This window comes from Balaenoptera ricei, chromosome 21 (assembly GCF_028023285.1).
Source record: "Balaenoptera ricei isolate mBalRic1 chromosome 21, mBalRic1.hap2, whole genome shotgun sequence".
In the NCBI taxonomy this organism is placed as follows: Eukaryota; Metazoa; Chordata; class Mammalia; order Artiodactyla; family Balaenopteridae; genus Balaenoptera; species Balaenoptera ricei.
Window position 1 is genome coordinate 14,025,524 of NC_082659.1, and position 27,867 is coordinate 14,053,390.

The 27,867-nt window shown below is 42.1% G+C and overlaps 2 protein-coding genes across 7 annotated transcripts in view; one reads left to right on the forward strand and one right to left on the reverse strand.

The window, feature by feature from the left end:
* SNX25 (sorting nexin 25) overlaps window positions 1-27,867 on the forward strand; it is a 113,165-nt gene that overhangs the window by 43,377 nt on the left and 41,921 nt on the right. For all 6 annotated transcript variants that reach the window (XM_059909736.1, XM_059909735.1, XM_059909734.1 and 3 more), the window contains one exon: window positions 19,263-19,333. In XM_059909736.1, coding sequence (XP_059765719.1) covers window positions 19,263-19,333 — 71 coding nt within the window. The remainder of the gene's footprint in view (window positions 1-19,262; window positions 19,334-27,867) is intronic.
* On the reverse strand, window positions 1,328-2,594 carry LOC132356521 (thiosulfate sulfurtransferase/rhodanese-like domain-containing protein 3). Its single transcript, XM_059909366.1, has one exon. It carries the CDS (start codon window positions 2,579-2,581, stop codon window positions 2,102-2,104), a length of 480 nt encoding a protein of 159 aa, XP_059765349.1. The 5' UTR covers window positions 2,582-2,594; the 3' UTR covers window positions 1,328-2,101.

Below are 27,867 nucleotides of genomic sequence, written 5' to 3' on the forward strand. Positions count from 1 at the left end.
TACACTGCATCTGTAGGTTGCTTTGGGTAGTATAGTTGTTTTCATAATGTTGATTCTTCCAATCCAAGCACATGGTATATCTCTCCATCTGTTTGTATCATCTTTAATTTCTTTCATCAGTGTCTTGTAGTTTTCTGCATACAGGTCTTTTGTCTCCTTAAGTAGGTTTATTCCTAGGTATTTTATTCTTTTTGTTGCAGTGGTAAATGGGAGTGTTTCCTTAATTTCTCTTTCAGATTTTTCATCATTAGTGTATAGGAATGCAAGAGATTTCTGTGCATTAATTTTGTATCCTGCTGCTTTACCAAATTCATTGATTAGCTCTAATACTTTTCTGGTAGCATCTTTCGGATTCTCTGTGTACAATATCATGTCATCTGCAAACAGTGACAGTTTTTCTTCTTCTTTTCCTATTTGGGTTCCTTTCATTTCTTTTTCTTCTCTGATTGCTGTGGCTAAAACTTCAAAAACTATGTTGAATAATAGTGGTGAGAGTGGGCAGCCTTGTCTTGTTCCTGATCTTAGTGGAAATGGTTTCAGTTGTTCACCATTGAGAACAATGTTGGCTGTGGGTTTGTCATATATGGCCTTTATTATGTTGACGTAAGTTCTCTGTATGCCTACTTTCTGGAGGGTTTTTATCATAAATGGGTGTTGAATTTTGTCAAAAGCTTTTTCTGCATCTGTTGAGATGATCATATGGTTTTTATCCTTCAATTTGTTAGTATGGTGTATCACATTGATTGATTTGCATATATTGAAGAATCCTTGCATTCCTGGGATAAACCCCACTTGATCATGGTGTATGATCCTTTTAATGTGCTGTTGGATTCTGTTTGCTAGTATTTTGTTGAGGATTTTTGCATCTGTGTTCATCAGTGATATTGGCCTGTAGTTTTCTTTTTTTGTGACATCTTTGTCTGGTTTTGGTATCAGGGTGATGGTGGCCTCATAGAATGAGTTTGGGAGTGTTCCTCCCTCTGCTCTATTTTGGAAGAGTTTGAGAAGGATAGGTGTTAGCTCTTCTGTAAATGTTTGATAGAATTCACCTGTGAAGCCATCTGGTCGTGGGATTTTGTTTGTTGGAAGATTTTTAGTCACAGTTTCAATTTCAGTGCTTGTGATTGGTCTGTTTATATTTTCTATTTCTTCCTGGTTCAGTCTCGGAAGGTTGTGCTTTTCTAAGAATTTGTCCATTTCTTCCAGGTTGTCCATTTTATTGGCATATAGTTGCTTGTAGTAATCTCTCATGATCCTTTGTATTTCTGCAGTGTCAATTGTTTTTTTTTTTTTTTTTTTTTTTTTTTTTTTTTTTTTTTTTTGCATTTAAACTTTTTTTAATTTTCATTATTTTTAATTGAGATGTAATTACAGGTAATGTATAGTTTTAAAGTGTTCAATGAGTTTTGGTAAATGTATATACCTATGTACCAACACCTCAATCAAGATATAGAGCACTTCCATCACCCTAGAAATTTTCCTCCTTGATTTTCCTGTTAATTTCCTTCCTTCAACAGAAGCAACCACTGTTCTGATTACTATCCCCATGGATAATATTACTTTTTTAAACTGCAAATTATATCACTACCATGCTGGTCACAGTGCCATAAGTCTTTGGATATTGCTAATGTTGTATTTTCATTGTTGATATTTCACCTACTTTTCTGCACCCCAGATTCTTGGTGTTTTAAGGTGAAGTCTTCTTAATCGACTGGTCTAGTTCATAGCCTCTTTGAAGAGTATAGACACTATATTAACAGAAGTGGTCACACATTATGATTAGGTAATACAAGTAACCAGGTCTTTTGGAATACTATTGAACTATACTAAACTATTTAAAAATTAATTTTTAGAATCCCAACCCTTATGTTTCCATGGCAAGTCACATACATTACAGCAAGCCTCATTAGCCTTTGGAAGTAGGCAGGGAGAAGTGGTATTCCCAATTTATAGGTGAGAAAAAGATTCAACAAATAATTGACTTACACAAAATCCCCTTCCCATTAACCAGTGGTTCCAGGGCTACATTTTGATTCTTTTGCTTATTCCACTATCCTAGGCTGCACGTACACAAGGAAAGGGCCAGCTTGTATTCCAAAATTCAATTTCCTTGTTTCTTCTCCGAAAATTCATAGGTTGCCCATTCCTTCCATCCTCCAGCATAGTGTTGAGCACTGTTAAAGCCCAGAGATATTGCTGTGTCCATAGCCTTCTTGCTTCTCACTCCGGCTAAACAAGAAAACACTAGACTGTCAGATTTGGATGGCTTTACTTCATTGTACTTCTCTTTGAAGTCTTTTGGGTTCATCTGTAGAGCTTCATCTACGTTATCCAATGGTATATTGACAGACCCGGGGATTTTTCCATACTCAAGAATTTCCCATGGTTCTCTAACATCAATTAACATAATTTTTTTGGACTTCAAGAGGTTTTTAAGTTCCATATAAGTGACATCTTTACAAATAGCAGTGCAAAAATTGTTGCAGCTTCCTTTTATTGACTTCAAACCCCAGAGCGCAGCCTCTGCGGACCCGAGGATCGCCTGGCGCCCACTCAAGTGCAATAGTCGCAGCAGCCTCATCTCCGGGTCGAGTCTCGGGGCTACTCTGCAGTGTCAATTGTTATTTCTCCTTTTTCATTTCTAATTCTGTTGACTTGAGTCTTCTCCCTTATTTTCTTGATGAGTCTGGCTAATGGTTTATCAATTTTGTTTATCTTCTCAAAGAACCGACTTTTAGTTTTATTGATCTTTGCTATCGTTTCCTTCATTTCTTTGTCATTTATTTCTGATCTGATCTTTATGATTTCTTTCCTTCTGCTAACTTTGGGGTTTTTTTGTTCTTCTTTCTCTAGTTGCTTTAGGTGTAAGGTTAGGTTGTTTGTTTGAGATGTTTCTTGTTTCTTGAGGTAGGATTGTATTGCTGTAAACTTCCCTCTTAAAACTGCTTTTGCTGCATGCCACAGGTTTTGGGTCGTTGTGTTTTCATTGTCATTTGTTTCTAGGTATTTTTTGATTTCCTCTTTGATTTCTTCAGTGATCTCTTGGTTATTGAGTAGTGTATTGTTTAGCCTCCATGTGTTTGTATTTTTTACAGATTTTTTTTCCTGTAATTGATATCTAGTCTCATAGCATTGTGGTCGGAAAAGATACTTGATACAATTTCAGTTTTCTTAAATTTACCAAGACTTGATTTGTGACCCAGGATATGATCTATCCTGGAGAATGTTCCATGAGCATTTGAGAAGAAAGTGTGTTCTGTTGTTTTTGGATGGAATGTCCTATAAATATCAATTAAATCCATCTTGTTTAATGTGTCATTTAAAGCTTGTGTTTCCTTATTTATTTTCATTTTGGTTATCTGTCCATTGGTGAAAGTGGGGTGTTAAAGTCCCCTACTATGATTGTGTTACTGTTGATTTCCCCTTTTATGGCTGTTAGCATTTGCCTTATGTATTGAGGTGCTCCTATGTTGGGTGCATAAATATTTACAATTGTCATATCTTCTTCTTGGATTGATCCCTTGATCATTATGTAGTGTCCTTCTTTGTCTCTTGTAATAGTCTTTATTTTAAAGTCTATTTTGTCTGATATGAGAATTGCTACTCCAGCTTTCTTTTGATTTCCATTTGCATGGAGTATCTTTTTCCATCCCCTCACTTTCAGTCTGTATGTGTCCCTAGGTCTGAAGTGGGTCTCTTGTAAACAGCATATATATGGGTCTTGTTTTTGTATCCATTCAGCGAGCCTGTGTCTTTTGGTTGGAGCATTTAATCCATTCACGTTTAAGGTAATTATCGATATGCATGTTCCTATTCCCATTTTCTTAATTGTTATGGGTTTGTTTTTGTAGGTCCTTTTCTTCTCTTGTGTTTCCCACTTAGAGAAGTTCCTTTAGCATTTGGTGTAGAGCTGGTTTGGTGGTGCTGAATTCTCTTAGCTTTTGCTTGTCTGTAAATGTTTTAATTTCTCCGTTGAATCTGAATGAGGTCCTTGCTGGGTAGAGTAATCTTGGTTGTAGATTTTTCCCTTTCATCACTTTAAATATGTCCTGCCACTCCCTTCTGGCTTGCAGAGTTTCTGCTGAAAGATCAGCTGTTAACCTTATGAGAATTCCCTTGTATGTTATTTGTTGCTTTTCCCTTCCTGCTTTCAGTATTTTTTCTTTGTATTTAACATTTGATAGCTTGATTAATATGTGTCTTGGCGTGTTTCTCCTTGAATTTATCCTTTTTGGGACTCTCTGTGCTTCCTGGAGTTGATTGACTATTTCCTTTCCCATATTAGGGAAGTTTCCAATTCTAATCTCTTCAAATATTTTCTCAGTCCCTTTCTGTTTCTCTTCTTCTTCTGGGACCCCTGTAATTTGAATGTTGGTGCATTTAATGTTGTCCCAGAGGTCTCTGAGACTGTCCTCAATTCTTTTCATTCTTTTTTCTTTATTCTGCTCTGCAGTAGTTATTTCCACTAATTTATCTTCCAGGTCACTTATCCGTTCTTCTGCCTCAGTTATTCTGCTATTGATTCCTTCTAGAGAATTTTTAATTTCATTAATTGTGTTGTTCTTCATTGTCTGTGTGCTCTTTAGTTCTTCTAGTTCCTTGTTAAACGTTTCTTGTATTTTCTCCATTCTATTTCCAAGATATTTGATCATCTTTACTATCATTACTTTGAATTTTTTTTCAGGTAGAGTGCCTGTTTCCTCTTCATTTGTTTGGTCTGCTCGGTTTTTACCTTGCTCCTTCATCTGGTGTGTATTACTCTGTCTTCTCATTTTGCTTAACTTACTGTGTTTGGGGTCTCCTTTTTGCATGCTGCAGGTTCGTAGTTCCTGTTGTTTTTGGTGTCTGCCCCCAGTGGGTAAGGTTGGTTCAGTGGCTTGTGTAGGCTTCCTGGTGGAGGGGACTGGTGCCTGTGTTCTGGTGGATGAGGCTGGATCTTGCCTTTCTGGTGGGCTGGACCACGTCCGGTGGTGTGTTTTTGGGGTGTCTGTGAACTTATTATGATTTTAGGCAGCCTCTCTGCTCATGGGTAGGGTTGGGTTCCTGTCTTTCTAGTTGTTTGGCATGGGGTGTCCAGCACTGGAGCTTGCTGGTCATTGAGTGGAGCTGGGTCTTAGCGTTGAGATGGAGATCTCTGGGAGAGCTCTCGCCGATTTATATTACATGGGGCTGGGAGGTCTCTGGTGGTCCAAAGTCCTGAAGTCGGCTCTCCCACCTCAGAGGCTCAGGCCTGATAGCCGGCTGGAGCACCAAGACCCTGTCAGCCACACGACTTTTGGTAAGTCTGAGGTCTTCTGCCAGCATTCAGTAGGTGTTCTGTCAGAGTTGTTCTACATGTGGATGTATCTCTGATGTATTTGTGGGGAGGAAGGTGATCTCCACGTCTTACTCCTCCGCCATCTTGAAGGTCCTCTCTCTTCACACCTCCTGCTTCTAGAGGATCCACATTTCATCTGGAAAGGACATAGATCTGGCAATCTCACTTCAGGCCTAGCCCTTCCACCTTTTTTCCCTTTGTGCTTAGTCTATTTCACCTGCTCATAGCGGACCCTGTGCAGAGGCCTTGCCCCCAGCCCTTCAGGCCAAAGTTCCTCGTGAAACGGCTGAGCTGACGCCTCAGCTCGGGACGTGTGCTGAAGCTCCTCACGGGACACTCAACTCAAGATGGCCTGAGTTAGTGGTTTTTAACCCTGTCTGTATGTTAGAATCAACCAGGCTTTAAAACATTACAGTTTGATATCCTGCTGTCCCTTTGAGGTACTTCCTTTTCTGGCATCCAAGATGTCAAAATGAGGATATGGGAGCTAGACTGGTTTAATATTTGAATTTTCTGGGTCTTCTAGTAGGAGCAGTGATCAACTCTGCTAACAAAAGAGGAGCCAGAAATCTGAGTGTCATGTTGATGCAGGATGTTAAAGGGCAGCTGAATAGATTCCCACCTGGTGTGGCTGTGGGGGTGATGGCCACCATCAAGGAAGGCAGAGCAGTGTTCAGAGTCTAGGCGCATCCATTTGTGAAACTCCACGTCACAGCCATACTAGAGAAAGGACTGTGTGTTCCTTTATTTTGACGATAAAGCAGGAGTCAAAGTGAATGTTAAGCAAAGGAGCAGTGAAAGGTTTTGCCCCAGTGGAACCTCTTGTAAAGAAGTAGGCAGACCGTGGTCCAGGAATCTGGCACATCCAGGGCTGCCTGCATTCTGTAATTCTTCAGCGCATTTGTGAAAAGTACCCTGATGAAGATTATTTGGTCCTCTATGGAAGATACAGATGCCTAGGCTTCACCCCCAGGAACTTTTATGTAACTGGTCTAGAGTGGATCTGGGGCATCAGTTCCCCAGGTGATTATAAAATGCAGTTAATGCACCGAGAATCTCTTTTAAACGTAATGTGCTTTCACGTGCTGCCAGTCTGAAGTCTCGGCTAGATGTCGTGTCATGTGATTCATTATATTCTGATTCTTTGAAAACTGTTTATTACTGTTTGAGATATATGGTAACTCTGTTGAGGAGAATACTGACTAATCAGGACGCCTCATTCTTCTGCCATGATTACTGTAATGAACAGAGGGCATTTTATCACTGACCTTACTGAGAGGTGTGTTTAACCCGAGGTTTCTCAGCCTCGGCAAAACTGACATGTGGGGTTTGACAGCCCTTTGTTGTGGGAGTTGTTCTGTTAACTGCAGGATGTAAGCAGCATCCCTAGCGCCCCTACCCACTGAACGCCAGTAGCACCCGCGCTGCTGTGTCAACCAGCAATGTCTCTGGACGTTGCCAGATGTCCTCTGGGGGACAAAATTGTCCTTGCTTAAGAGCCACTGGTTTAACCCCGTGAACAGTTTGGAGGTACTGTACTTATATTAGTTAGGATTAGATACTGCTGAAAATTATAGAAAACCCACAAAATAATGATGCCTTGTCAAAGTACAGAGGGATTTTCTTCCTCCTTGCTTAAGGGAAGTCTGCAGTACCCAGTCCAGGGCTGGTACGGGGCCCCGCCTTCCTCAAGGACCCAGGCTCCCCCTGGCTCACTGCTCTGCCATCCTGTATTCCGGAGTCCTCCTGGTTCAGGATGTTCTCTAGGATGCCATCCGTCATACCCTAATCCCAGGAAGTGGGATGGAGGCAGGGAAACATGGTGGCCAAGGTCCTGTACTGCTTGTCTTTTAAGGAAATTTCTGGAAGCTGCTACATGACATTTTTGTTTATGTTTCGTTGGTCGAAACAATTGAGAAAAAGCAAGTAGTCTCATTCTGGGCACCCTTAGGCTTCATTAAAAATGGAGGGTTCTATTACTGAGGAAGGAAAAAGAATGGGTATGGAAGAGGCAAATAGCTGTTTTTGCTACAGTACTTCATGTTTTGTAGTTATAGTGAGGCAGGATAGCACTGCTTCCCACACAGGCATTGGAGAAATGACTGCTTCCCTGGACTGGGCATTTGCCAGGGTTAAAGAGATGCCAAGCAAATGCTCAAGAAAGGAAAACTTTGTTTTTAAGCTACCATTTGTTAACTATCTGATGTGTGTCAAGCTAGGTTGACACTAGGTGCTAGGTTCTTTATAATTATCATCTGATTGTTACAACCACCATGTGAAGTAGGTACTGTGATTCTCATTATTTGGTTGAGGAGAGGAAAGCGACTTGCCCCGGATTACAAAGCTAATAAGTAACGGAGCTGGGATTTGAATTCAGGTCTGTCTGACTTCAAACCCCATATGTAAAGCTGGGTAACTTGCTAGCCAGGTGGGCAGAGAACAGCAGTGACACACGACCCCAGCCTTGTGGGATTTTCTGCAGGTGTGGAGATAACTCTCTATCTACTGTACGTGAGCCTTTGCAGGCACTAATCCTTGCGTGGGGAACAATGCCATCAGAAGTACCGTCATCTTTTATTAAGGCAGTGACAGACTGCCAGAGAAACAAGTAGTAAGAAAGAAAATCAGAGCAGCCTGTCACCGCCAGAATCTCATTTGCCACCAGCCCAAATCTTTATTAGAGTTTTCAGTTCTGTATTTGTTTACTTCTGACCCTCATTGAAAGAGCACTGTGGAGCATCTAAAAATAGATAGGAAATTCTAATAATGAACGAAAGGTTTAAAATTAAAGAGATTAAGGATTATTTAGTCTGGAGAAGAGAAGGGGAACCTTTTATCTGGCACATACTGAGGTTGGTGTGGTGTTTTTCAGTTTTACCAGACTAAAGCAAGAGGCAATGGGCATAATGAATGGATTAACTTAAGAGATCATGCCTAACAATGGGTTACAGAGGGGTCGCTTAGTACTTTTTCTCTAGATATCGTAAGGGGGTGGATTTTCAGCTCTGAATCAGTTTAGGTGCATTTGCACATGAGGATAATATTAAAAGTATTAAAATTCTTAAAATTGCATGCTTCTGTGTAGAAGAACTTAAATTAGTTGAATGTGCAGTGTTTTGAACAGTGATTCTGAAGACGTGAATCTTGCAGTAAAATAGGATTACATTGTAGAGGAACAAGAAAAAAGAAATCACGCATACCTAAGACAACCTACTGCAGCGTGTCAGAAATCACTGAGCACGTGTGAACTGCTGAGGAAGGCTCGTGTGGGTGGACAGGGAGATGGAAATTCGTAAGTGTAAAACAGAAGCCTGGCAAATTTTTATGAAAAGAATAAATGAATATAAATTTAGTTTTAAAAAAACACATTAAAATGTGAGGCTGCCTATGAAAAGTGTTCTAAAAGATCTTTCAGTTTTATGAAAAATAAAAGTACATTGACTTTAGAATATAACTGCTTCTAGTGTCTTAGAAATAGCAGAGGGCACAGAGGTGGAAGTTAAACATATCCGAGAACACAGATTATTTTCATTTAGGAGGAAAGACAAGTAAGTGTTGGCAGCAATGTAAAATTTGATACGAGAAGGGGAGTTTTGGTATGAAGAAGTTTATGATGTCTCTGAAATTAAAGAATTCATTATGTGCTTGCATTTAGAGCAGCGCTGGTACCGTGTTAGGCGTGGGTAAAGGGTTACCTGCTTTCTGAACGACAGTTGGGACCACAAGTCAGTTTATGTAAAGCACTTGGCCCAGGACCTGTATATTCCTAATTGTTAGCTGATACTATTATTGTTATTGTTTATGATCATTAGACTAAGGATCCAAATAGATTTAATTTCTTTGTGAAGACTGGGCGGTTCCTAGTGGCCCACTGGGATGCAGTGTTTCATCTTGGGGTTTGAGGAGGCCTAATGAATAGCAGTGGTCCTCTCTCCATCCTGAAGTCTGACCCACCTTAGGGCCAAGAAATAAGGCAAATGAAGACCACAGTGTCACTCTTATTACTGGAGATCCTGGACAATGTAGTTTATATATGCAGGCAGTGTGCTTTCTGAAACTGAGTTTCACAATTAGACATTCTTTCCCACCTGTTACTGCTGGGTCGGAATCCCTCTCCTTGTCCCCGCTGCTCCCTCCTTCCGTCTCCCTGGTAGGTGCAGTCTACTTGCTGGCTGCCCTTTGGAGGCAGAGAACGCATGCCCTTAAGAGGAAGGGGAACAGAAGGGCTGTGCTTCACAGGCCCAGTTCCTCCTCCTCTGTGATCAGATTAAAAGCTTATTCCTCTCTGGAGAGGAGAGGAGAGGAGAGGAATGAGTGAGAGGTGGAGGGAGGCCAGAGATGGTGCTTCTTGGACTTAAAACATGAAGAGTTGAGGGAGGGGTGAGGTCAATAGGTACTGCTTGTTTCTTTAAAAGACAAAGACAAAAATTGTGGTGCTGAGTACCTCCTCAACAGAAAAGAACTTTATGGTTCACAAGTAGAGAAGGCTGGAGACTTCCCTGGCGGTCCAGTGGGTAAGATTCCATGCTCCCAATGCAGGGGGCCTGGGTTAGATCCCTGGTCGGGGAACTAGATCCCACATGCATGCCGCGACTAAGAGTTCGCATGCTGCAACTAAGGGTTTGCATGCCTCAACTAAGAAGCCCGCATGCCTCAACTGTGAGCCCACATGCCGCAACTGTGAGCCCGCATGCCACAACTGTGAGCCTGCATGCCTCAACAAAGATCCCGTGTGCTGCAACTAAGACCTGGTGCAGCCAAAAAAAAAAAAAAGGTAGTGAAGGCTGGTGGAAGGGTGGTAGTGAAGGGTGGTGGAACGGATGTAAATAACCTCGAACATAGGTAATAGTAAAATGAATGAAATTATTAGGAAACGATGAGTTTTGAGTACTTTTACTTTTAAAAAACGGTAGGTTTGTGTAATTTAATTTTAATAATGATGGGCTTAATTGCTGAAATGCAACAGCCAGCTCTCCTGAGCTGGCATAGGCCTCGCAAGCTGACTTCAGCCCAGCACTGAGTAGCGGCAGCGCGCGCTCTGTCGATTCCCCTGCGCTTGACAGAAATGCAGTTCTTCTAGAGGCCGAGGAGCGTTAGCAGCACAAGAAGTCAACCTGTAGTGACCGGTCAAGCACCACGGCAGACCCTGGCCATGAACACAGGCTCAAGGGTCCGGCAGGCCTGGGTTTCACAGACCTGGTTTGCACTGCGGCTTCACTGCTTGCAAAGTGCATGGTCTCAGGCAAGTCATTTACACTCTGAGCCTCAGTTTTCACTGTGAAACGGAGAAAATAGCTCCTACTGCATAGGGTTGTTGTGATAATTAAATGAGATGATATGTGTAATGCGGGACATCTAGGCTCCCAGTAAGACCTGAAAAAATTACAGTTGTCAGGAGCAGGCTAGAACACCCTCAGGTCCTGACTTGAGTAGGATTAATGGATGAGCTGAGACGACAATATCTTCCTTCAGAAAAACTTTGTTCAAAATGTATAAGAAGTCATTAGGACACTTTAGATATGGAACATAAAACTAGGCAACTGAAGATGATATTCAGGAACCATTCTAAATGAAAATGCTTTAGGTAAGGACTGGGAATGGAACATACTGCAGTGGTGCTAAACATAAATCTATAAATTCTTTATAACTATATTAATAGCTGATGTAAAAATATGAGGAACACAAGTAGAAACTAGGTACAGGCAACAGAGAGAAAACTTTGGCTTTCTTGAGGTTAACTAAAGGGCACCAGCTGGCCTGTGGTGACAAAGCTTTGGCCGCTTCTGTAACATGTAATTTCTGTAGGCTCTGGGAACTAGAAAATGAATATATGGTAGTTATTTTAGGAAGATTAAAAGATATAAACAAGATTAAGAAATGGAAATCACTTATTGCAGACAGATAAAAACTGTGAATACTTGGTGTATATATATTACCAGATTATTTTCTGTATATATAACATGAATCGTGTGTGTGTGTGTGTGTGTGTGTGTGTGTGTGTGTGTGTGTGTGTGTGTTTGCTTACACTCGGGATTCCTCAGGCTGCTCTGGTGCAGAACTTTCTAGCTGGTGTAACTCAAGTACAGTGCGTGGGTGTTCAGAGATGACCGGTCTCTTCAGCCCACGAGGTGGCTGGGTAGGGCCTGGGATGGCTGATCACCCCAGTGTCCTGATCAGATGTTGTCACTTGCTGTGTGTGCCACGAATGGAAAAAGGCTGGGAAACGTGCCTTAGACTCTCTGTGAAATCGGTTGCCTTCTGCGCGCTAGAAAAGTGGAAAACAGGTTTAAAAGCCCCTTTAGTGGAAAGAGCCTCTTACTCCTCCAAGCCCTAACTGAAAATGTTTCCCCTGCTTGTTTCACAGCTCCGGCCACTTCCTGAATACCATTAAATATGCCTCCTGACAAGATAGCTCAGGCCCTTGTTATCCTCAGTAGTACTCAGACATAAAAGCTAAAATGATATACTTTTCATTGTTCATAATATTGGTGAAGATTAAAAATTTGACACCTAGTGTTATCAAGCGTGTAGGAAGATAGACAACTTCATGTCCTGCTGGTAGGAGTAGAAATTATGGCCTTTCTGTTACAGTTTTTATAATCTGAACAAAGATCACAAAGTGTGTATTTTGTGATACACTTTTGTGATACAAAGTGTGCACTTTTTGATACATTCATTATTCATAAGAATTTATCTTAAGAAAATGACCATGATTACATGGAAAGATTTTTCCAAGAATGTTTCTTGTAATTTTATTTAAAATAGAGAAAAGCTCTAAATAATTTAAATGTCTAACAATAACGGTTTGGTTTAAAAGGTTTTGGCTCATCTATACAATGGATTGCCGTGTAACAATGATGTTGCATCAGAATATTTAATAATATTGGAAGATAGTAACTCTACATTTATAAATTAAAAAGGCTCTAAGCCAGTATTTATTAACATAAATCCCATCTTATAAAACAAAAAAAATTGTGTTCGCATAGAAAAAAGGTTATAAAGGTATACCAAATGTTAATAGTAGTTAACTTTGAATGTTGTGCTTTGTGTATTTTCCCATTTTCTTGGAAGAGCATATGTTGCTTTAGAGAAAGTAAAAATTGGCTCGGACTGAGAAAGTAAAATCTGCCTGTCTGTTTATCAGGCTGGGATAACAGACACTAAAACCAGCTACCAAGTTAACAGGAAACAATATTTCTTCCAAATATATTCAGTGGCTGTAAAATGTCATAATGATTCTCCTCGCTTAGTGACTACTGCTTTCTTATTCACTGAGAAACATGCTCTCTAAATTCTATCAGAAACTTTGCTATGTGAAATTATATCAGAAGGAATGACACATCCTCTTCTTGCCTGGAGGATTTCAGTCACTTTGACACAGAGAAGCAGTCTCATTTTAATCCAGATGCAGAGCTGCAGATAAGGGGTTTCTGGACTCAGCATCCCATATTTATCTTAACTTTGTAGTTTCCAAGGCAGTGGGACCCTATATCCATCTGAAATTGACCACTTTACAAGCCCCGCTTTGAGCCTGTCACAGTGCTGCTTCATTTAAATTTCATCCACACCCCACCCTTCCCCAGAATCCAGTAGTAACTTTATCTTTTTCTTTGTTTGGGGAGATGTCCCCTGGGTCCCCTTGCTCATGGCAGTGGGTCAGTAAACCTGAGGCTGTTGGACTACAGTGACCCTGGTGGTCTTCGATTGATCAGGCCTGAGACACTATTATAGTCCGGAAAAAAAGTAAGGTTACTTAAAATGGCTTTTATATATATTTTACAAACACACACATACCATCTCCCTAAATAGCACATATCTGAGGAGTCAGCAGCAGTGTTAAGGAACAATAATTGTTAACGGTCATTAAATTCTCACTGAGGGCAGGTGCTGTTCCAGATATTTTAAAGGTGTTCTCTCATGTAATCTTCATAGCAACCCTATGAGGAAAAATGCTGTTATTCCACTTTTTGCAGATGAGGACTCTTCAGTTTTAAAAAGCTTGAATAATTTTCCCACGGTGACACAGTAAGTGTCGAAAGCAGCATTTGAACACAGGCCATCTGGTTCCAGAGCTCACATTCTGAGCTGCTCTGATCCACTCCCTGAATAACCCAGCAGACCTTGTCAGTAGTGCTGTGGATGTGGGAAGCAGCTCCAGCTTAGCTAGCAGAAGTCACCATGGCTTCGTTTCTTAAACATTTTAATTGAAGTCTCTTTAATGAAAACATTATCCCTAGCCTAGTACAAAGTAGCCTGTGGCAACTCTGAAACTTTATTTTTAAATTTCTGATTTTTTCTTGAACATTTGTGTGTATATGGTATTCTATTCCATAATAGATCCTTGCTAATTTTGATATAAAACGGTATTTTAAACCATTTACCATATGGTACACTTAGACTAGGGTTTGTCCAGCCTTTGACTCCCCTAAGACATTCCAGCACGTGCACACCCAAGACAGCTCTAAAGTAACACTTAAAAGGTGTGCCTGATGAGATGACGAGACTAATTTTTTTGGTTTGGCTTCTAAATAACTTTGAAATCAGTTCTAATAGCATCCCAAAGCTGTTCTGAACATTTGACAGTAGAAGGTGTTGATTTCTAAGGTGATTACTTTGAAGGACTGTGTAGCATTCAGGCGCGATTAACATTGGTGAGAAGAGTTCATAAAAACAGTCTTGTTCCAAGTCTGTTAATTTAGCGAAGTATATAAAACTAAAGAGAGGTGAGGTGGCAACTCAGAGGGACATTTGGCAGCTAGCTTTGTGTGACGTTTTCGTTATCCAGACACAAGGGGTGCTCTGGGTAGGATCTTGCCAGAATTGGAAAAGAGCTGAATTCTTGGTTCGCTGCTTCCTCCTAAAACTTGAGTTTACAACGTCATTTTGGAAAAACGTACGAACAGTCTCTGCTTTTCTGATCAAGAGCATGTTGACAAATATTAGTCTTCCTGATGGTTGAACCGCACTTGGCACCAGCTAGGCCACGTCCGCCTCTGGAGGAGGAAGGCCAGGTGAGTGCCGGGTGCCGCCAAATACGCCCCAGATGACTAAGAAGCCTGTGCCGTCAAGGATGGCCAGCATTTGGATGTATGTGTCGCACGGTTTTGTTGAGAATGAGAAAGTCTCTCATTTCCTACTTTGCCTTTTGGTATCAAGTGAAAGTGAATTCTACAGATTCAGTAATCATCTTCAGACGCCTCCTGTGCGCAAAGCACTGTGTGAGGAGGGCCTGGTATTTGTAAAGATGAATTACTTGCGGATCTTTGGATTCTTTCCCCGCCATCAAGGTGTTCCTTGTTCAGTGTAGGAGACCCCTGTGGGTGTAAATAGCTAAATATGAAGCAAGGTAGGCCAGAGGTAGAGTGTGAACAGCTAAAGAAGTGGGTAGGAGCAAATCTTTCATCCTGTAGCCGAGAGGAATCTGCGAGGCCTGAGTGTTTGGGAGTGAACAGGATTTCAGCAGGTGAGCGGGGAGGCTGTGTGTGAGAGGGAGAAGAAGGGGAGCAAAGGCTGGGAGGCAGGAAGGAGCTGCGTTGTGTTTGGGGTGTTGCACATGGTCTGGTTTGGCCGGAAAATGGGATGTATCCCAGAGGGATATGGAAGGCAGTACGGCTGGAAAGATGGTCTGGCCTTGGCCATGCTGATGTGCTTTGAAGGGCCTTAGACAAGATAAACACTAACCTATATTGAATTTTAGGGCAGCCAGAAAATGGTTAAGAACGTGAGCTTCAGAATCAAGCCCTAGGTTGTAATTTTGGCTCTCATACTTAAAAGCGGTGAGACCTTGTATAGATTTCTTCATACACCTGAACTCTAATCTTTTCCTCTGTAATGTGGGGTTAATTACAGCACCTTGTGAGGATTAAATGAGATACTATAAATTAATCTAATCAGGTACCTGGTACCTGATGAAAGGACTCTGTTAGGTGGTATTACTTTATAATTTTATAGATTTGTTTGAACATTTTACCTCTTACTCAGATGGCGTATATTTTCTTCAGTACCATTGATGACTTGTTTGTCCCAGAGTGTAAATCACTAAGAATATCGAAAGAACAAATTGTTCAGAATGTTATGTGTGCCTGTTAAGTGTTACAGATGTTAACACTTATTAATGTAGCTCATTAATAAGTCAGTTTGGACTGCTATCACAAATATACCATAGAATGGGAGGCTCAAACAACAAACAGTTATTTCTCCTAGTTCTGGAGGCTGGGGAGTCCAAGATCAAGGTGCTGGTAGGCAAATTGGGTTTCTGGTGAGGGCCCGCTTCCTGGTTTATAGACAGCAGTCTTCTTGCTCTGGCCTCACGCGGTGGAGAGAGCTCTCTGGCGGGGGGTCTCTTTTGTAAGGGCACGTACCACCCTCGAGACCTAATGACCTTTCAAAGGTCCCACCTCCAAATACCATCACACTGGGCATTAGGCTTCACATATGAATTTTTCGGGGGACACAAACATTCTGTCCCTAGCACTCATTAATATTTACTGCCAAGCTAGGTTCGGTTGGAGAATCCAAGACTCAATCCCTATCTTCAAGAGGCTTATGATCTAGTTGGAGAGAAAAAAAAGGTAGCATATCTTTTTTTATAGACAAAGCCACAATTTTGTCTTAGGCTCAGATGTGTGACCATTTTAAAAAGAAGGGCGAGGCCCTGAACACGCTGGACACACCGTTTTCTTCGTTCACAACATTCTTTGTGGAAATGTGACTCTTTAAGATAACAGTATAAAATAGTAGATAAATGGGTACTATTATAGAGCAGAAGTAATTTAGGGTTTCAGCGAGGAGAAATATTAATGTGAATTAGAGGGATTGGGAATGACTTGAGGGAAGAAAAGCATATGTAAGATCTAATTAGGTGGACAAGAAGGGAGATTGTTTTCAGAAGGAAACAGCATGAGCGAAAGCCTGGAAAGTGACTGCAGTCTGGGGAGAGCAGTGTGGAAACGGTCGTGGCTTCAGTCCAGGCTTATATGGGGGTTGGGTGAGGGGGCCAGGGCCAAGGTGCAGGGGAGGCTGGAGTGGAGGCTTCCTCCTCTGGGGAGGTCCCTGGAGGGGTTGAGCGGGGGACGAGGAGCTGAGAGTGGTCTTTGAGGAAGGTGTTTTGACAGGGGCGCTCGAAGTGGGTTGGGTGGGAGATAGAAAGCTTGGCATCAAGGAGACAGACCGTTTAGCTAATGCAGCTGACCCACGGGTGAGAAGGCCTGAAATAGGGTGGTGACAAGAGGAAGAGGAGGAGAGGAACTTATTGAAAGGACTTTGAGATTCATGTTTATGGGAGGGCAGATATCTAAGATGATGAGATTGCAAGCCTAAAGGATAGAAGGATGATGAGGCTGGTGCAGAAATGCAGAGGTAAGGAAAGCTTCCTGTGCAGGAAAGAAGGTAAGTCTGTCTGAACTGGCTAAGATAGGTAAGCAGTTTGGGAACAGTTTTAAGATGACTTATAATTCTACCATTTTAATACGGATGCCCTTCATTTTTATTCTCTGTTTTGCGTTGTAGCCCTGGTTCATATACCCACATATTTACGTATCTGCAATCGTAAGTGTACATGCCATTTTGCATTTTAAAATCAGTGTGTCATTAAAATCTATTTTTATGTAGTCTTTCAAATATTATAGGCTGAGCGTTTGTTTTCCCCTTAGTCTGATATATCCCCAGAGCTTTCTGAAAGCAGATACCGTGTTGCTGTTGTTCATTTCAGTGTGTCTAGAAACTAGGAACTGATTTAAAAAGTGTTTGTTTAATGAAAGCGTATTGACCACATAGATTATTCTCATGCTTTTCTTCGTAGAAGTTTCTGCAACAAGCATATGTTTGGAGTTGGGTGACATGTGTTGGAGTTGAGTGAAAAGTCAGTGCTTTCTGCTTATAGAACCTAAGTCCAAGGTTAAATTAAAGACTTGGTTAAGGAGTGTTTGACTTTGATGATTCCAGGTTTGTGTATGCTTCTTATAAGCTGTTTCCTCATCTGTTCATAACTGGCAGGAAAAATCACGTGAAAAGCTACTTTTGTGTTTTACCATTAATGGAGGAATGAAGGCAGTTCCATCAGACAACTTTATTGATCATTAATGTCCTAGCAAGGCCTCCTTTTGGAGAACATCGCCTGAGTGTGTATTCAGCCTGGAGATAACTTCTCTATGGATGGAGACTTCAGAGAGCTGTCTCTCAGTCAGACGGCATTTGGCCATGAGACGTGTCGACGCACAGTTACTTAAACAAGTTAGGGGTTTATTCTCCTCAATAACAAGATGTCCTGAGTTGGACAGGCTGGGGCTGTTGTCACGGCTCAGTGATGTCACTGGACACCTGAACTCCTCCTGTCTTCTCCCGCCGCCACGTGGCTTTCATCCTCAAGGCTGCTGTGCCTTCATCCAGCTGCATCCTTGCTCCATGGAGGAAAATTGAGGAAGGACAAGGACAGAAGACTGAAAGGGCTTTTCCATGGGGTCTGCCCCTTTAAAAACCCTTCCTGGAATCCCCTCCCGGCAAGTTCTGCTCATATCTCACAGGCTAGAACCGTATCAGATGGCTGTCCCTAACTGCTAGGGAGAAGGTTAGCGCTTTGAGCTGGGTGCATTGCTTTCCCCAATAAATGTGTTCCAGTTAGTGGGGAAAAAAGAGAGGAAGGGTGCTGGCAAGCAGCAGTCTGCCACAGTCTCCAGGTGACTGCCGGCAGCGCTCCTGACAGCCTGTTCTCTGAGGTGGTGAGAGCGGGCATCGATATTCTTACTACGCAAGTGCAGAAATAAAAAGATGTGAATTTGTGAGGCGGCCGTGAATAGCTGTGACAGATGAATTCACGTCTGTCCTCTGGGTTTTAGTTGAAAAGCAAAAGAACATATCTTGTGTTCTAAAAGCCAACCAAATGTAGCATTAAATCTTAGAATGCTGCAAAGTTTGTGTTCAGATAAAGAGTTAATGTTAAATAGCTTTATGATAGGCAGATTCTTAATCAGTCAACATAATTAAGGGCTAAGAAACACTCAGGATAGATAAGTTTGGTTAGGGCAATACTTAATAATAATTAAATAGCACTTAAGAGCTTGGGTTCATAACTCACCTGACTTGAATATGCTCAAAATAGCCACAATTCTAGGGTTGTACTTGGCACTAAAAATATAAGCTTTTCTTTTTCCTCACACAGAGGTGACCTCAGTCACACGTACATCTACCTGGTGTTCTGCTCCAGTGGCTGTCAGCTCTCTCTGTGCATTAGAATGACCTGGGGAGCTTAGACAGTGTTGACACCAGAGTCCCACTGCAGATGCTTTGAATCTGTTGGTCTGGAATGCTCTTCTAAGTGAGGAGTAATGCAGGAAATCACGAAGATGGTGACAGTGGGACTGGAGGGGAGAGGACAGCTTTGAGAAGTGTGTAGGACAGCGCAATCCAGTGGAACTTTCTGCAGTGATGGAAATGTTCTATTTGCACTGTCCACTGTGGTCCATGAGGTCCATGAGGTGGTTGAGCACTTGCAGTGTGGCTGGTGAGGAACTAAAATTGTGATTCAATTTAAGTAGCCCACGTGGCTCGTGGCCACTTTATTGGACAGTGCAGGTCTAGGAGGTAGAACCAATAGACTCTGGTTACTGGTAGCGCGGAGGAGAGCAGAGGTGGGGGGTGCGGGAGAGGGAGGAGCTGATCATAACCTCAAGGTTTCCCTCTTCAGTGGGGGGCCAGGTGGGAATGCGTCTGTACAGGGAATGGAGTTGGAGAAGTACGTTCACAACTCTTACGTTCCGGTCTCAGAATTGAGTAGCGCATGGCCCAGCACCCGGACCAACGACGTCATCCCTGTTGGATGGTTTTAATGATACTTGGGCAGGATTCACAGTATTATAGTTGATTAGTACAAATACACTCTAAACGTATCTCTGAAAATAGTACTTTTTTCCTATTCAATCTTTTCTTGTTTTCTCTTTTTAAAACTCAGGTATCAAATTGTAGTGGAAATAATCCAAGCAACTACAATTAGCAGCTTCCCCCAGCTGAAGAGGCACAAAGGTAAGAACCAGTTTGTTTTCTTCACGTATGCATCCTAAAGGTCCTAGGTCTGTCTCCAGCCTTCTCTCTCCTGTCAGAGCTTTGACAAGTATGAGCATACTTTTAAATATTTCAGATTTGTTTAAATAATGTTGTAACAACATAAGAGAAAGTAAGTGTAATTTCATCCTAATAAAAATCTTTGTTTGTAGTTCTGTGTTCCCTTATAAACTTTATTCATCTGTAGTCATAATTTTTAGAATATTAAAGTCAGTGGGTACATATTGCTTCTGTTCTGTTTTTAAACTAATCATGGTTTTATAATTTTTTCTCATATTAAAATTTAATCTTAGTATTCATTGATATTTCTATGTTGGAACATAATCTTGATAGCGATTTGAATGACTTTCGTGAGTTGATGTTTCATAATTTTCTTAACCTTTTCCTTTATATTTTTATTTATTATTTTTTTAAAAAAATATTTATTTATTTATTTGGCTGCGTTGGGTCTTAGTTGCGGCATGCGGGGTCTTTCGTTGCGGCACGCGGGCTTCTCTCTACTTGTGGTGCATGGGCTCCAGAGCACGTGGGCTTAGCTGCCCCGCAGCATGTGGGATCTTAGTTCCCCGACCAGGGATTGAACCCTCATCCCCTGCATTGGAAGGCAGATTCTTAACCACTGGACCACCAGTAAAGTCCCTCTTTTAGTTAAACGTTTGTATTGTGAACATCTTTCCTCCTCTACTCTTGTAGATTTAAAAATATACATATACATGTTCTATAATTTTTTCCTGTTTTTTTTCTCTTCAAATAAAGAGATGGTTATCCAGGCTTTGATGCTGAGGAATAATCAAGGTCTGAAGTTGGCTCCCACCTCCCTACAGTTTGCCTGGTGCTTCATTTATGAAGTTGCAGGACGTGTTACTCTGTGGAGGGCAGAGAAGGTCAGGATTCCCAGCTGACAGGCACCAACACTACTACCTTGTAGGCTGAACTTCCCATGGAAATCTCCAGGCCCCCTCAAGTTCCTGTCTGGGAGTGGAGGGTCCCGAAAGGACAAGAAGACTTGGGCCAGAGACTCTAACCTGTGCCCAGGTTTCTAATCAGCACACAGAGGCAAAGGGGTGCTTGGGGACTTTTACTTGTCTTTCTGAGTCTCTGACAGAAGGTAGGAGCCAAGTTTTTAAAAAAAAAAAAAAAAAAAAAGAGGGTATAGACTCTGAAGAGGCACTTATTCTTAATCTCAGCCCAGTGAGGAAGATTGCGCAAATGCATTCATTTAAAAATGTTTATTGAACGCTGAGTAGGTGATTATGATTCAGCAGTGGACATGGTGAAATCTCTGCATTCACTGAGTCCCTGAACTAGGCTGGGAGGCAGTCGGACAATCAACAAATAAAATGCACAGCATTTCAGACAGCGAGAAGTGCCTTGGGGAAAAACAGGTTCTCCCTTCTTGTTGAACTGTGGCGAGGTGGGGGTGATAAGGAAGGCTGGCTCAGCCGGAAGGGGAGGATTTTGCACTTGGATAGGGTGACCTGGGGAGACCTCGCCCAGGTGGGACCTGTGAGCAAAGCCCTAGGGGCCCGAGGGGGTCTGGGGAAGGACAGGTGCAAAAGTCTGAGGCAGAAGCATGCAGACTTGCTTGAGGGGTGGGTGGGGGGAGAGAAAGCCAGAGATCAGAGATGGCAGGAGACCCTGTCCTGAAGGGCTATAGGGGCTTCAGCTTTTACTCTGAATGAGGAAGTCTTTGGAGGCTTTTGAGCAGAGGAGATGTGATCTGATTAATTCCTCCAAGAGTACAGGCTGTGCTCCTCTCCTATTCCTCATTGTTCCTGCAGAGAAGATAGCTTATTTTCAGACAGTTTGACCGACATTTTAAGGAGAATACTAGAGAGGGATTTCTTGTTGCCACCATTGTCTGGCTTTTCTCAGTGCTCCTCCCTGTTGTGTGAGTTTAGTCAGAGACACCTTTCTTATCTTGCGTTATTGTGTTAGTTTAATAAGGCTGTGTAACAGAGTGCCACAGAGTGAGTGGTTTAAATAACAGAAACATTTTCTCGTAGTTCTGGAGTCTCCAAATCTGAGATCCAGGTGTTGGCAGGGTTGGTTTCTTTTGAGGGCAGTGATGGAAGAATGTTTCAGGTCTCGCTTCTTGGCTCTTAGATGAGAGTCAAGCAGTACATCTTTGGCAGGACATCTGCAAAGACCTGTTTCCAGGTAAGGTCACATTCACAGGTACCAGGGTTTAGAACTTACACATATCTTTTGGGGGGACACAATTCAACCCGAAACGTTATAACTGGTAAGTTCAAGGTAGCATTGTAGGGACTTCCCTTGTGGGGCAGTCGTTAAGAATCCGCCTGCCAATGCAGGGGACATGCGTTCGAGCCCTGGTCCGGGAAGATCCCACATGCCACGGAACAACTAAGCCCATGCGCCACAACTACTGAGCCCGTGTGCCACAACCACTGAAGCCCATGCACCTGGAGCCCGTGCTCTGCAACAAGAGAAGCCACTGCAATGAGAAGCCTGTGCACAGCAACGAAGAGTAGTCCCTGCTCGCCGCAACTAGAGAAAGTCCGTGTGCAGCAATGAAGACCCAACGCAGCCAAAAATAAATAAATAAATAAATAAATTTATTTTTAAAAAAAGATAGCATTGTAGTTCCTCTTCGTGAAAATGCTAGAAGCATTTATTTTCAGTAAGCTCTATAACCACATTAAGATTTGCTATATTACTCTTCTTTTGGGTTAATTCTGTTACCAGTAGTTAGCTTTTCCTAAATTAGTCTTTTTTAAGTCTATGATAGGGTTTAGATTAAGAAGTAAAATCTCAGAAAAAAGTTGGGCAGCTAAAACCATATAAGCGATTTCAGCTACCGTGTGTCTTCATGTCCAGAACAAAGACAGGTTCCATGGAATCAGTATTCTAGCAAACTGTGTGGGTCTGTATAAGAATGAGGGGGAAGTATAAGTGACCAAAAAAAGGTAAATTGGATTTCATCTAAAGTTAAAAACTTGTGTCTTCCGCAGGAAAGTAAAAAGACAACCCTCAGAATAGGAGAAGGTATTTGCAAATCATGTATATGATATAGCGCTTGTATCCAGAATATATAAAGAACTCATATAACTCAGTAATCAAAAGACAGTCCAATTGGATAATGGGCAAAGGATTTGCATAGGCAGTTCTCCAGAGAAGATATACAAATGGCTAATGAGCACATGAAAACATGCCCTACGTCATTAGACATTAGGAAAATGCAAATCAAACCTAATAGGAGATACCACTTCACACCCACTAGAGTGGCTAAAATAAAAGACAGCAGGTGACACAGTGTCCAGGAATGAAGTATAGCAATCTAGGGTGTAGATAACGGTGGTGAAAAGGAAGGGATTGATAAGGAAGGTTATAAAGGAAAGACAGCCCAGTTGGTAACTAATTGGATGTGGGGAGGGATCAGATGGTGGGACATTATGGCGCTGGTCCCGCCTGCTGCCTTTACAGATGGGGACATGGCTGTCCAGAGCTTACATCTGAGGTCCCAACTCCTAGTCTGCTGCTGTTCCTGTGAGGTCCCACTGCTTCAGGTGGGTGAGATGAGGTTTGGGGGCAGAAGAAAAAGTGCGGGAGCTGCAATTTAGGAGGCCTTGGTTCTCTTGCCAGCTTCCCAGTGAAACCTGGGCACGTCCTTCACTTCCCTAGGCCTCAGTTTCCTCAGTCTTTAGGTTGCCTGCTCTTGGTGATCATAAAGGGTTTCTCAGTGAAGACACTCAAAGAGTCAGGGGCTGTGTAGGGGTCTGGGTCAGGGGTGAGAGAGCTCACTGGTCCTGGCGTTGTGGACCTGGGATGACAGGAGGGTGGAAAAGTGCCCATCCGGCGTTTCTAAGCTGGGATTCACGCTGTGGGGAGAGAGCAACCCTGGGGAGAAGTGCTTGGAAGTGACAACATAGAGGTAATAGTTAATCGTCTCCTATTTCTGTGTATCTTTGCGCAGCCCATTGTTAGGGGAGAATAATGTGTTAAGAGTCTGAAGTGACTTCCCTCATAAATAATACCATCTGCTGTCTCACTCTTGAAGTTCATGTGTAGGTGGTTTCAATTTTAAAGAATTAGGTTGTTATAATTTAAGTGCAGGTATTTTTTTTTTTAATAAAAAGGAAGGTCAAATTGAACATTCCCCATTGTCCTTTTTCTTTTAATAAAATGTCCAGTAACATATTATTATTGGAAACAGTTCTTATTTCTCTGTGACCTTTGAATTTTGACTTACAGCTGTCACATAAAAAGTTAATCTCATTCTTCCTCAAAATAATCTGTAATTTATTTCCAGACAAATTTTTTTTGTGTGTGTGTTTTTTCCTCCCTGTAAAAGGCACTATGGAAACTTTGATTTTTTACCATTAAAAGGCTCCCCTCAAATAGAATCGTTTTGTTGTTTTTTGAGGATAGTGCGATCTAGTGAAAATATCATCGGGCGGAGAATCCGGGAAAAGCCTCAGTCTGTGTGTTAACCTCTCGTCACCAGCTGCACCTGTCTGCACTGTTTCCTTAAACCTGGAAAATCGGGCTGTGCTCAGAGTGACCGTGTAATGATGCTGCCAGGTTGTGTGTGAGGTTGTAAGCAATTTCGTTTCCAATGTTGTTTCTCCTTATTTCCATGTGCTCTTGGTGAGTGGGAAACTGAAGGAGTTTAAAAGAAAGAATGACCAGATGGAAGATACTAAGAATACTTAGGATTCAAACTACAGATGGGAAATTTATTTATGAAAATAGTGTGTATATGCTAAAGTATAATTTTGTTGCTACATATAAATATGTTTCAGGCAGGTCTTTTTCAACTGTAATTGTTGATGATTAAGAAATGGTATGCAATTGTGAAATAGTTTGAGGATTCAGAGGAAAAAATGCCGTATAACAAGTGGGGAGAAATTACCTGATTGTGTTTCCTCTGAAACCTTAAGGAATTAACCAGCTGACTCTGCATTGACTTTTCTCAGGATGATAGAGTAGGGTCGGGGGGACCACTTTACTTTGTATTCAGAGGAAGGTTCAAATAAGGCTTCTGAGCGCCAGCAGACTCCAGCAAATTCACACAAAACTCTGTACATGTTTCAGGTTCATAGTAGATTAGTTTATCTTAAATGAAGACCAAGTTCCTCTCTTTAACAATGTAGAAATTTCAGTTTGATTCTTTTCTTGATGGCTTTTTTCTTACGGTATTTTGATCTTTTAAAGAAATAAGGTATCGAATGATTTTAAAAGTCTTTACAATGCCTCAGCTAGTTTAACTGCTGATACAATTCTAGGGAAAGTAAATAATCATAAAACTAAAAAAGTTTTGAGACCATCTAACTCAGATCCTTGTCCTATGGGCAAGAAAATTAGGCATGATGAGAGAAGGAGGTTCTTAGAGCAAATTCATAGATATTAAACAATTTGAAGCACTTGGTCTCAGAAGTTTTAAGTCTGCTCACAAAATTTTCTTGCCTCTGACCTTATTTTATCATTCATTCTGGCCACACATATTGACTGAGGCCTGAATTTTACCCGCTAATCACATCAACTTCTTGTTGGTGATGGAATTTGGGAAGTTTAGTAAGTCCAACTAGCTAGTTTCAGTGAACATTTTTCCGTCTTCATCTTTGACTGTTCGGCACGTGTGACATTGGTGACTACTGTCTTCCGGAGCTTTCACCTGCCCTGGCTGACACTCTGTCATTCTAGTGGTTTGTTTGTTTTTCTGCTTGCTTATTCGTCTCTATTCAGCTTTTAGATGTTGGAGTTCCTCAAGATTTGTTTCTAACTCTCATTATTTTATACCTGTGCTGTCCAATATAGTAACCATTAGCATATGTGGCTATTTAAATTAACTGAAAATAAATAAAAATGTAGAATTTTGTTTCTCAGTCACACCAGTTATGTTTCAAGCGTTCAGTAACCACATGTGGCTACCGTATTGGATAGCGTGGAACATTTCCTTCATCACCAGAATTTCCTTGGATAGCACTGCTCTGTGTTCTTTGTCTGGTTAGTCTTTCCTTTATCTATATGCTGATGACTTTCCAAATTTCTATCTACAGAACCTCTATTCTCTGCTTTTCTACTTACCTACTGTTCACTAAACATTTTTATTTGGATATCAAAAGACACCTCCAAATGAAAATGTCCAAATCAGGTCCCACATAACTGGTCATCTTCTGTAGTTTCTTGTCTCTGTGAATGGCATCGCCATCCATCCGAGTAAGTCAGGAACCTAGGAGTCCTCCTCGTTCATTCCTTCTCCATCATGCACTATATCTAGTCCATTGTCGTCCCACAGACTGACCTCCTAAATATATCTCAACTCGGCTCTTTCTCTGCACCACCATTTTCCACCACGCGTCTCTCTCGGACTAAGGCAGTAGCTTCCTAATTGGTTTCCTTGTATCCACTCCTGCCCCTATTCAATTTATTCTTCATACTGAAGCCAGAGTGATTTTTTAAAAATACAGATCTTAATCATGCCACCCCCATGCTTACCTTTCATTGTCTTCGCATTGTTCTTAGAATAACAACCCTTCGATGTGAAACCTGCAAGGTCCTGCTTGCTCTGGGCCCGTCTCTATCTTCAGCCTCATCTCCTTCGAGTCCGCCCCCTCCCTCTGAACTCCAGCCACACTCACTTTTCTATTTCCTCAGCTCACCCCAATTCCTCCCGCCTCATATTCTTTGCACATTCTGTTTCTTCTTCTTGGAATGCTGCCCTACACTCAGTATCACTCTGCCTAGATAACTCCTACTTATCCTTTATATTTTATCTCGAGTTTCTCTGCTTTGTTCACAACACCTCCCCCCCGCCCCCCGCTGATCCTGGGTAGATGAGAGACCACCTGAGTTCACAGGACCCTTCACGTCAGTAGAGAAAGGACTCTGAAGGATATCTTAACCACCAGAAGTAGGTCTTCAGTCACTCAGCAAACGTCTTTCGAGTGCCGTTGTGTATGAGGCACGGCTGTGCGGTGCATGGACCTGTCCCCGACCTTCGGGAGGTCATAGCCCAGTGAGGAGACAGGCGGATACACAAACAAAATCACAGTACAATTTGATGAATTCAGTGAGTGTTGCAGGTTCAGGATTGAGTAGTGGCACAGATGTGTGGAGTGTCAGCTCTACCTGGGCCAGAGCTCAAGAAAGGCGCTCTCTTAAGGGTAGCAGCATTGAATCAGAAAGATTGAGTGGCTCTCATCCCCTCTGGGCTTGTCGGGGGCTGCGGCTGGATGCTGCCACGTGTGCGTTTGTATGTGGGTTATGTCAGCTGAGACACTGCGCAGGTGCTTGGGATGTAATGGAGAGATGAGCCTTGATGGGAAGACAGGGGCTGATCCTAAAGGGACTTGTGAGCTGTCCTGAGAAGTTTGGGCTTAATCCTGGAGACCAGTTGTTCTCAAACTACAGTGTGTGTCAGAATCACTTGGAGGGCTTGTTAAGATGCAGGTTTCTGGGCCCCAAAGTCTGTGATTCTGTGGCTCTGAGTGGGCCCTGAAAGTCTGCATTCCTCACAGGTTCCCCAGAGATGCTGGTGTTGTTTTTCCAGTAACCACAGCGTGAGAACCGCTACTGTAGAGCCAGTGATCTGTTCGCATTTGCATTTTAGTGCCCGACTCTAGCTTTTTATTTACAATTAGAACAGCCCAGGTAGTTGAGAAGTGGTCTAGTAAAATTAGCTGGCTGCTTGGGTCTCAGTAATCGTGTTCCCCCAGAATCCTTTCGTTGAAATCCTAACATCCGAACTTGGTGGTATTAGGAGGTGAGGCCTTTGGGAGGTGCTTAAGTCGTGACAGTGGAGCCCTCATGAATGGACTTGGTGACTTATAAAAGAGGCTGCAGAGAGATCCCCAGCCTCTCCCATTGTGTGAGGACGCAGCAAGAAGGTGGCAGTCTGCCACCGACAGGAGGGCCTTCACCAGACCTCAGCTGTGGTGGCACCCTGATCCTGGATTCCCAGTCTCCAGACTGTGAGAAGTACACTTCTGTTGCTCATAGCCAGCCAGTCTGTGGTATTTGGTCATAGTCGCCCGAACTAAGATACTGGCCAAGTGTAGGAATTCTAGTAGTAATGGAACATATGCTCCATTTTCCCTGCAGTTGGATGTGAATGAGCCCAGTATTTCAGCTCCCTTTAAAGCTTTCCCCCACCCCACTGCTGTTCTGGATCCTGAAATGTTATCAAGAATAGTTAAAATGATAACTAATTAAGAACCTGCTGTAGAGCACAGGGAACTCTACTCAATACTCTGTAATGGCCTATATGGGAAAAGAACCAAAAAAAAAAATAAAGGGTGGATATATGTATACGTATGACTGATTCACTTTGCTGTATACCTGAAACTAACACACAACGTTGTACATCAACTATACTCCAATAAAAATTTTAAAACAAAACAAAACACACAAGCTGTTTCCCCGGTAGGAAATAAAGGATCCTCTGTGGACAAACAGACCCTGCAAATTAACATGACTTCTGACTAATGATACAGAAACATTAAATGAATTGTTAAAGAAAAAAAAAGAAC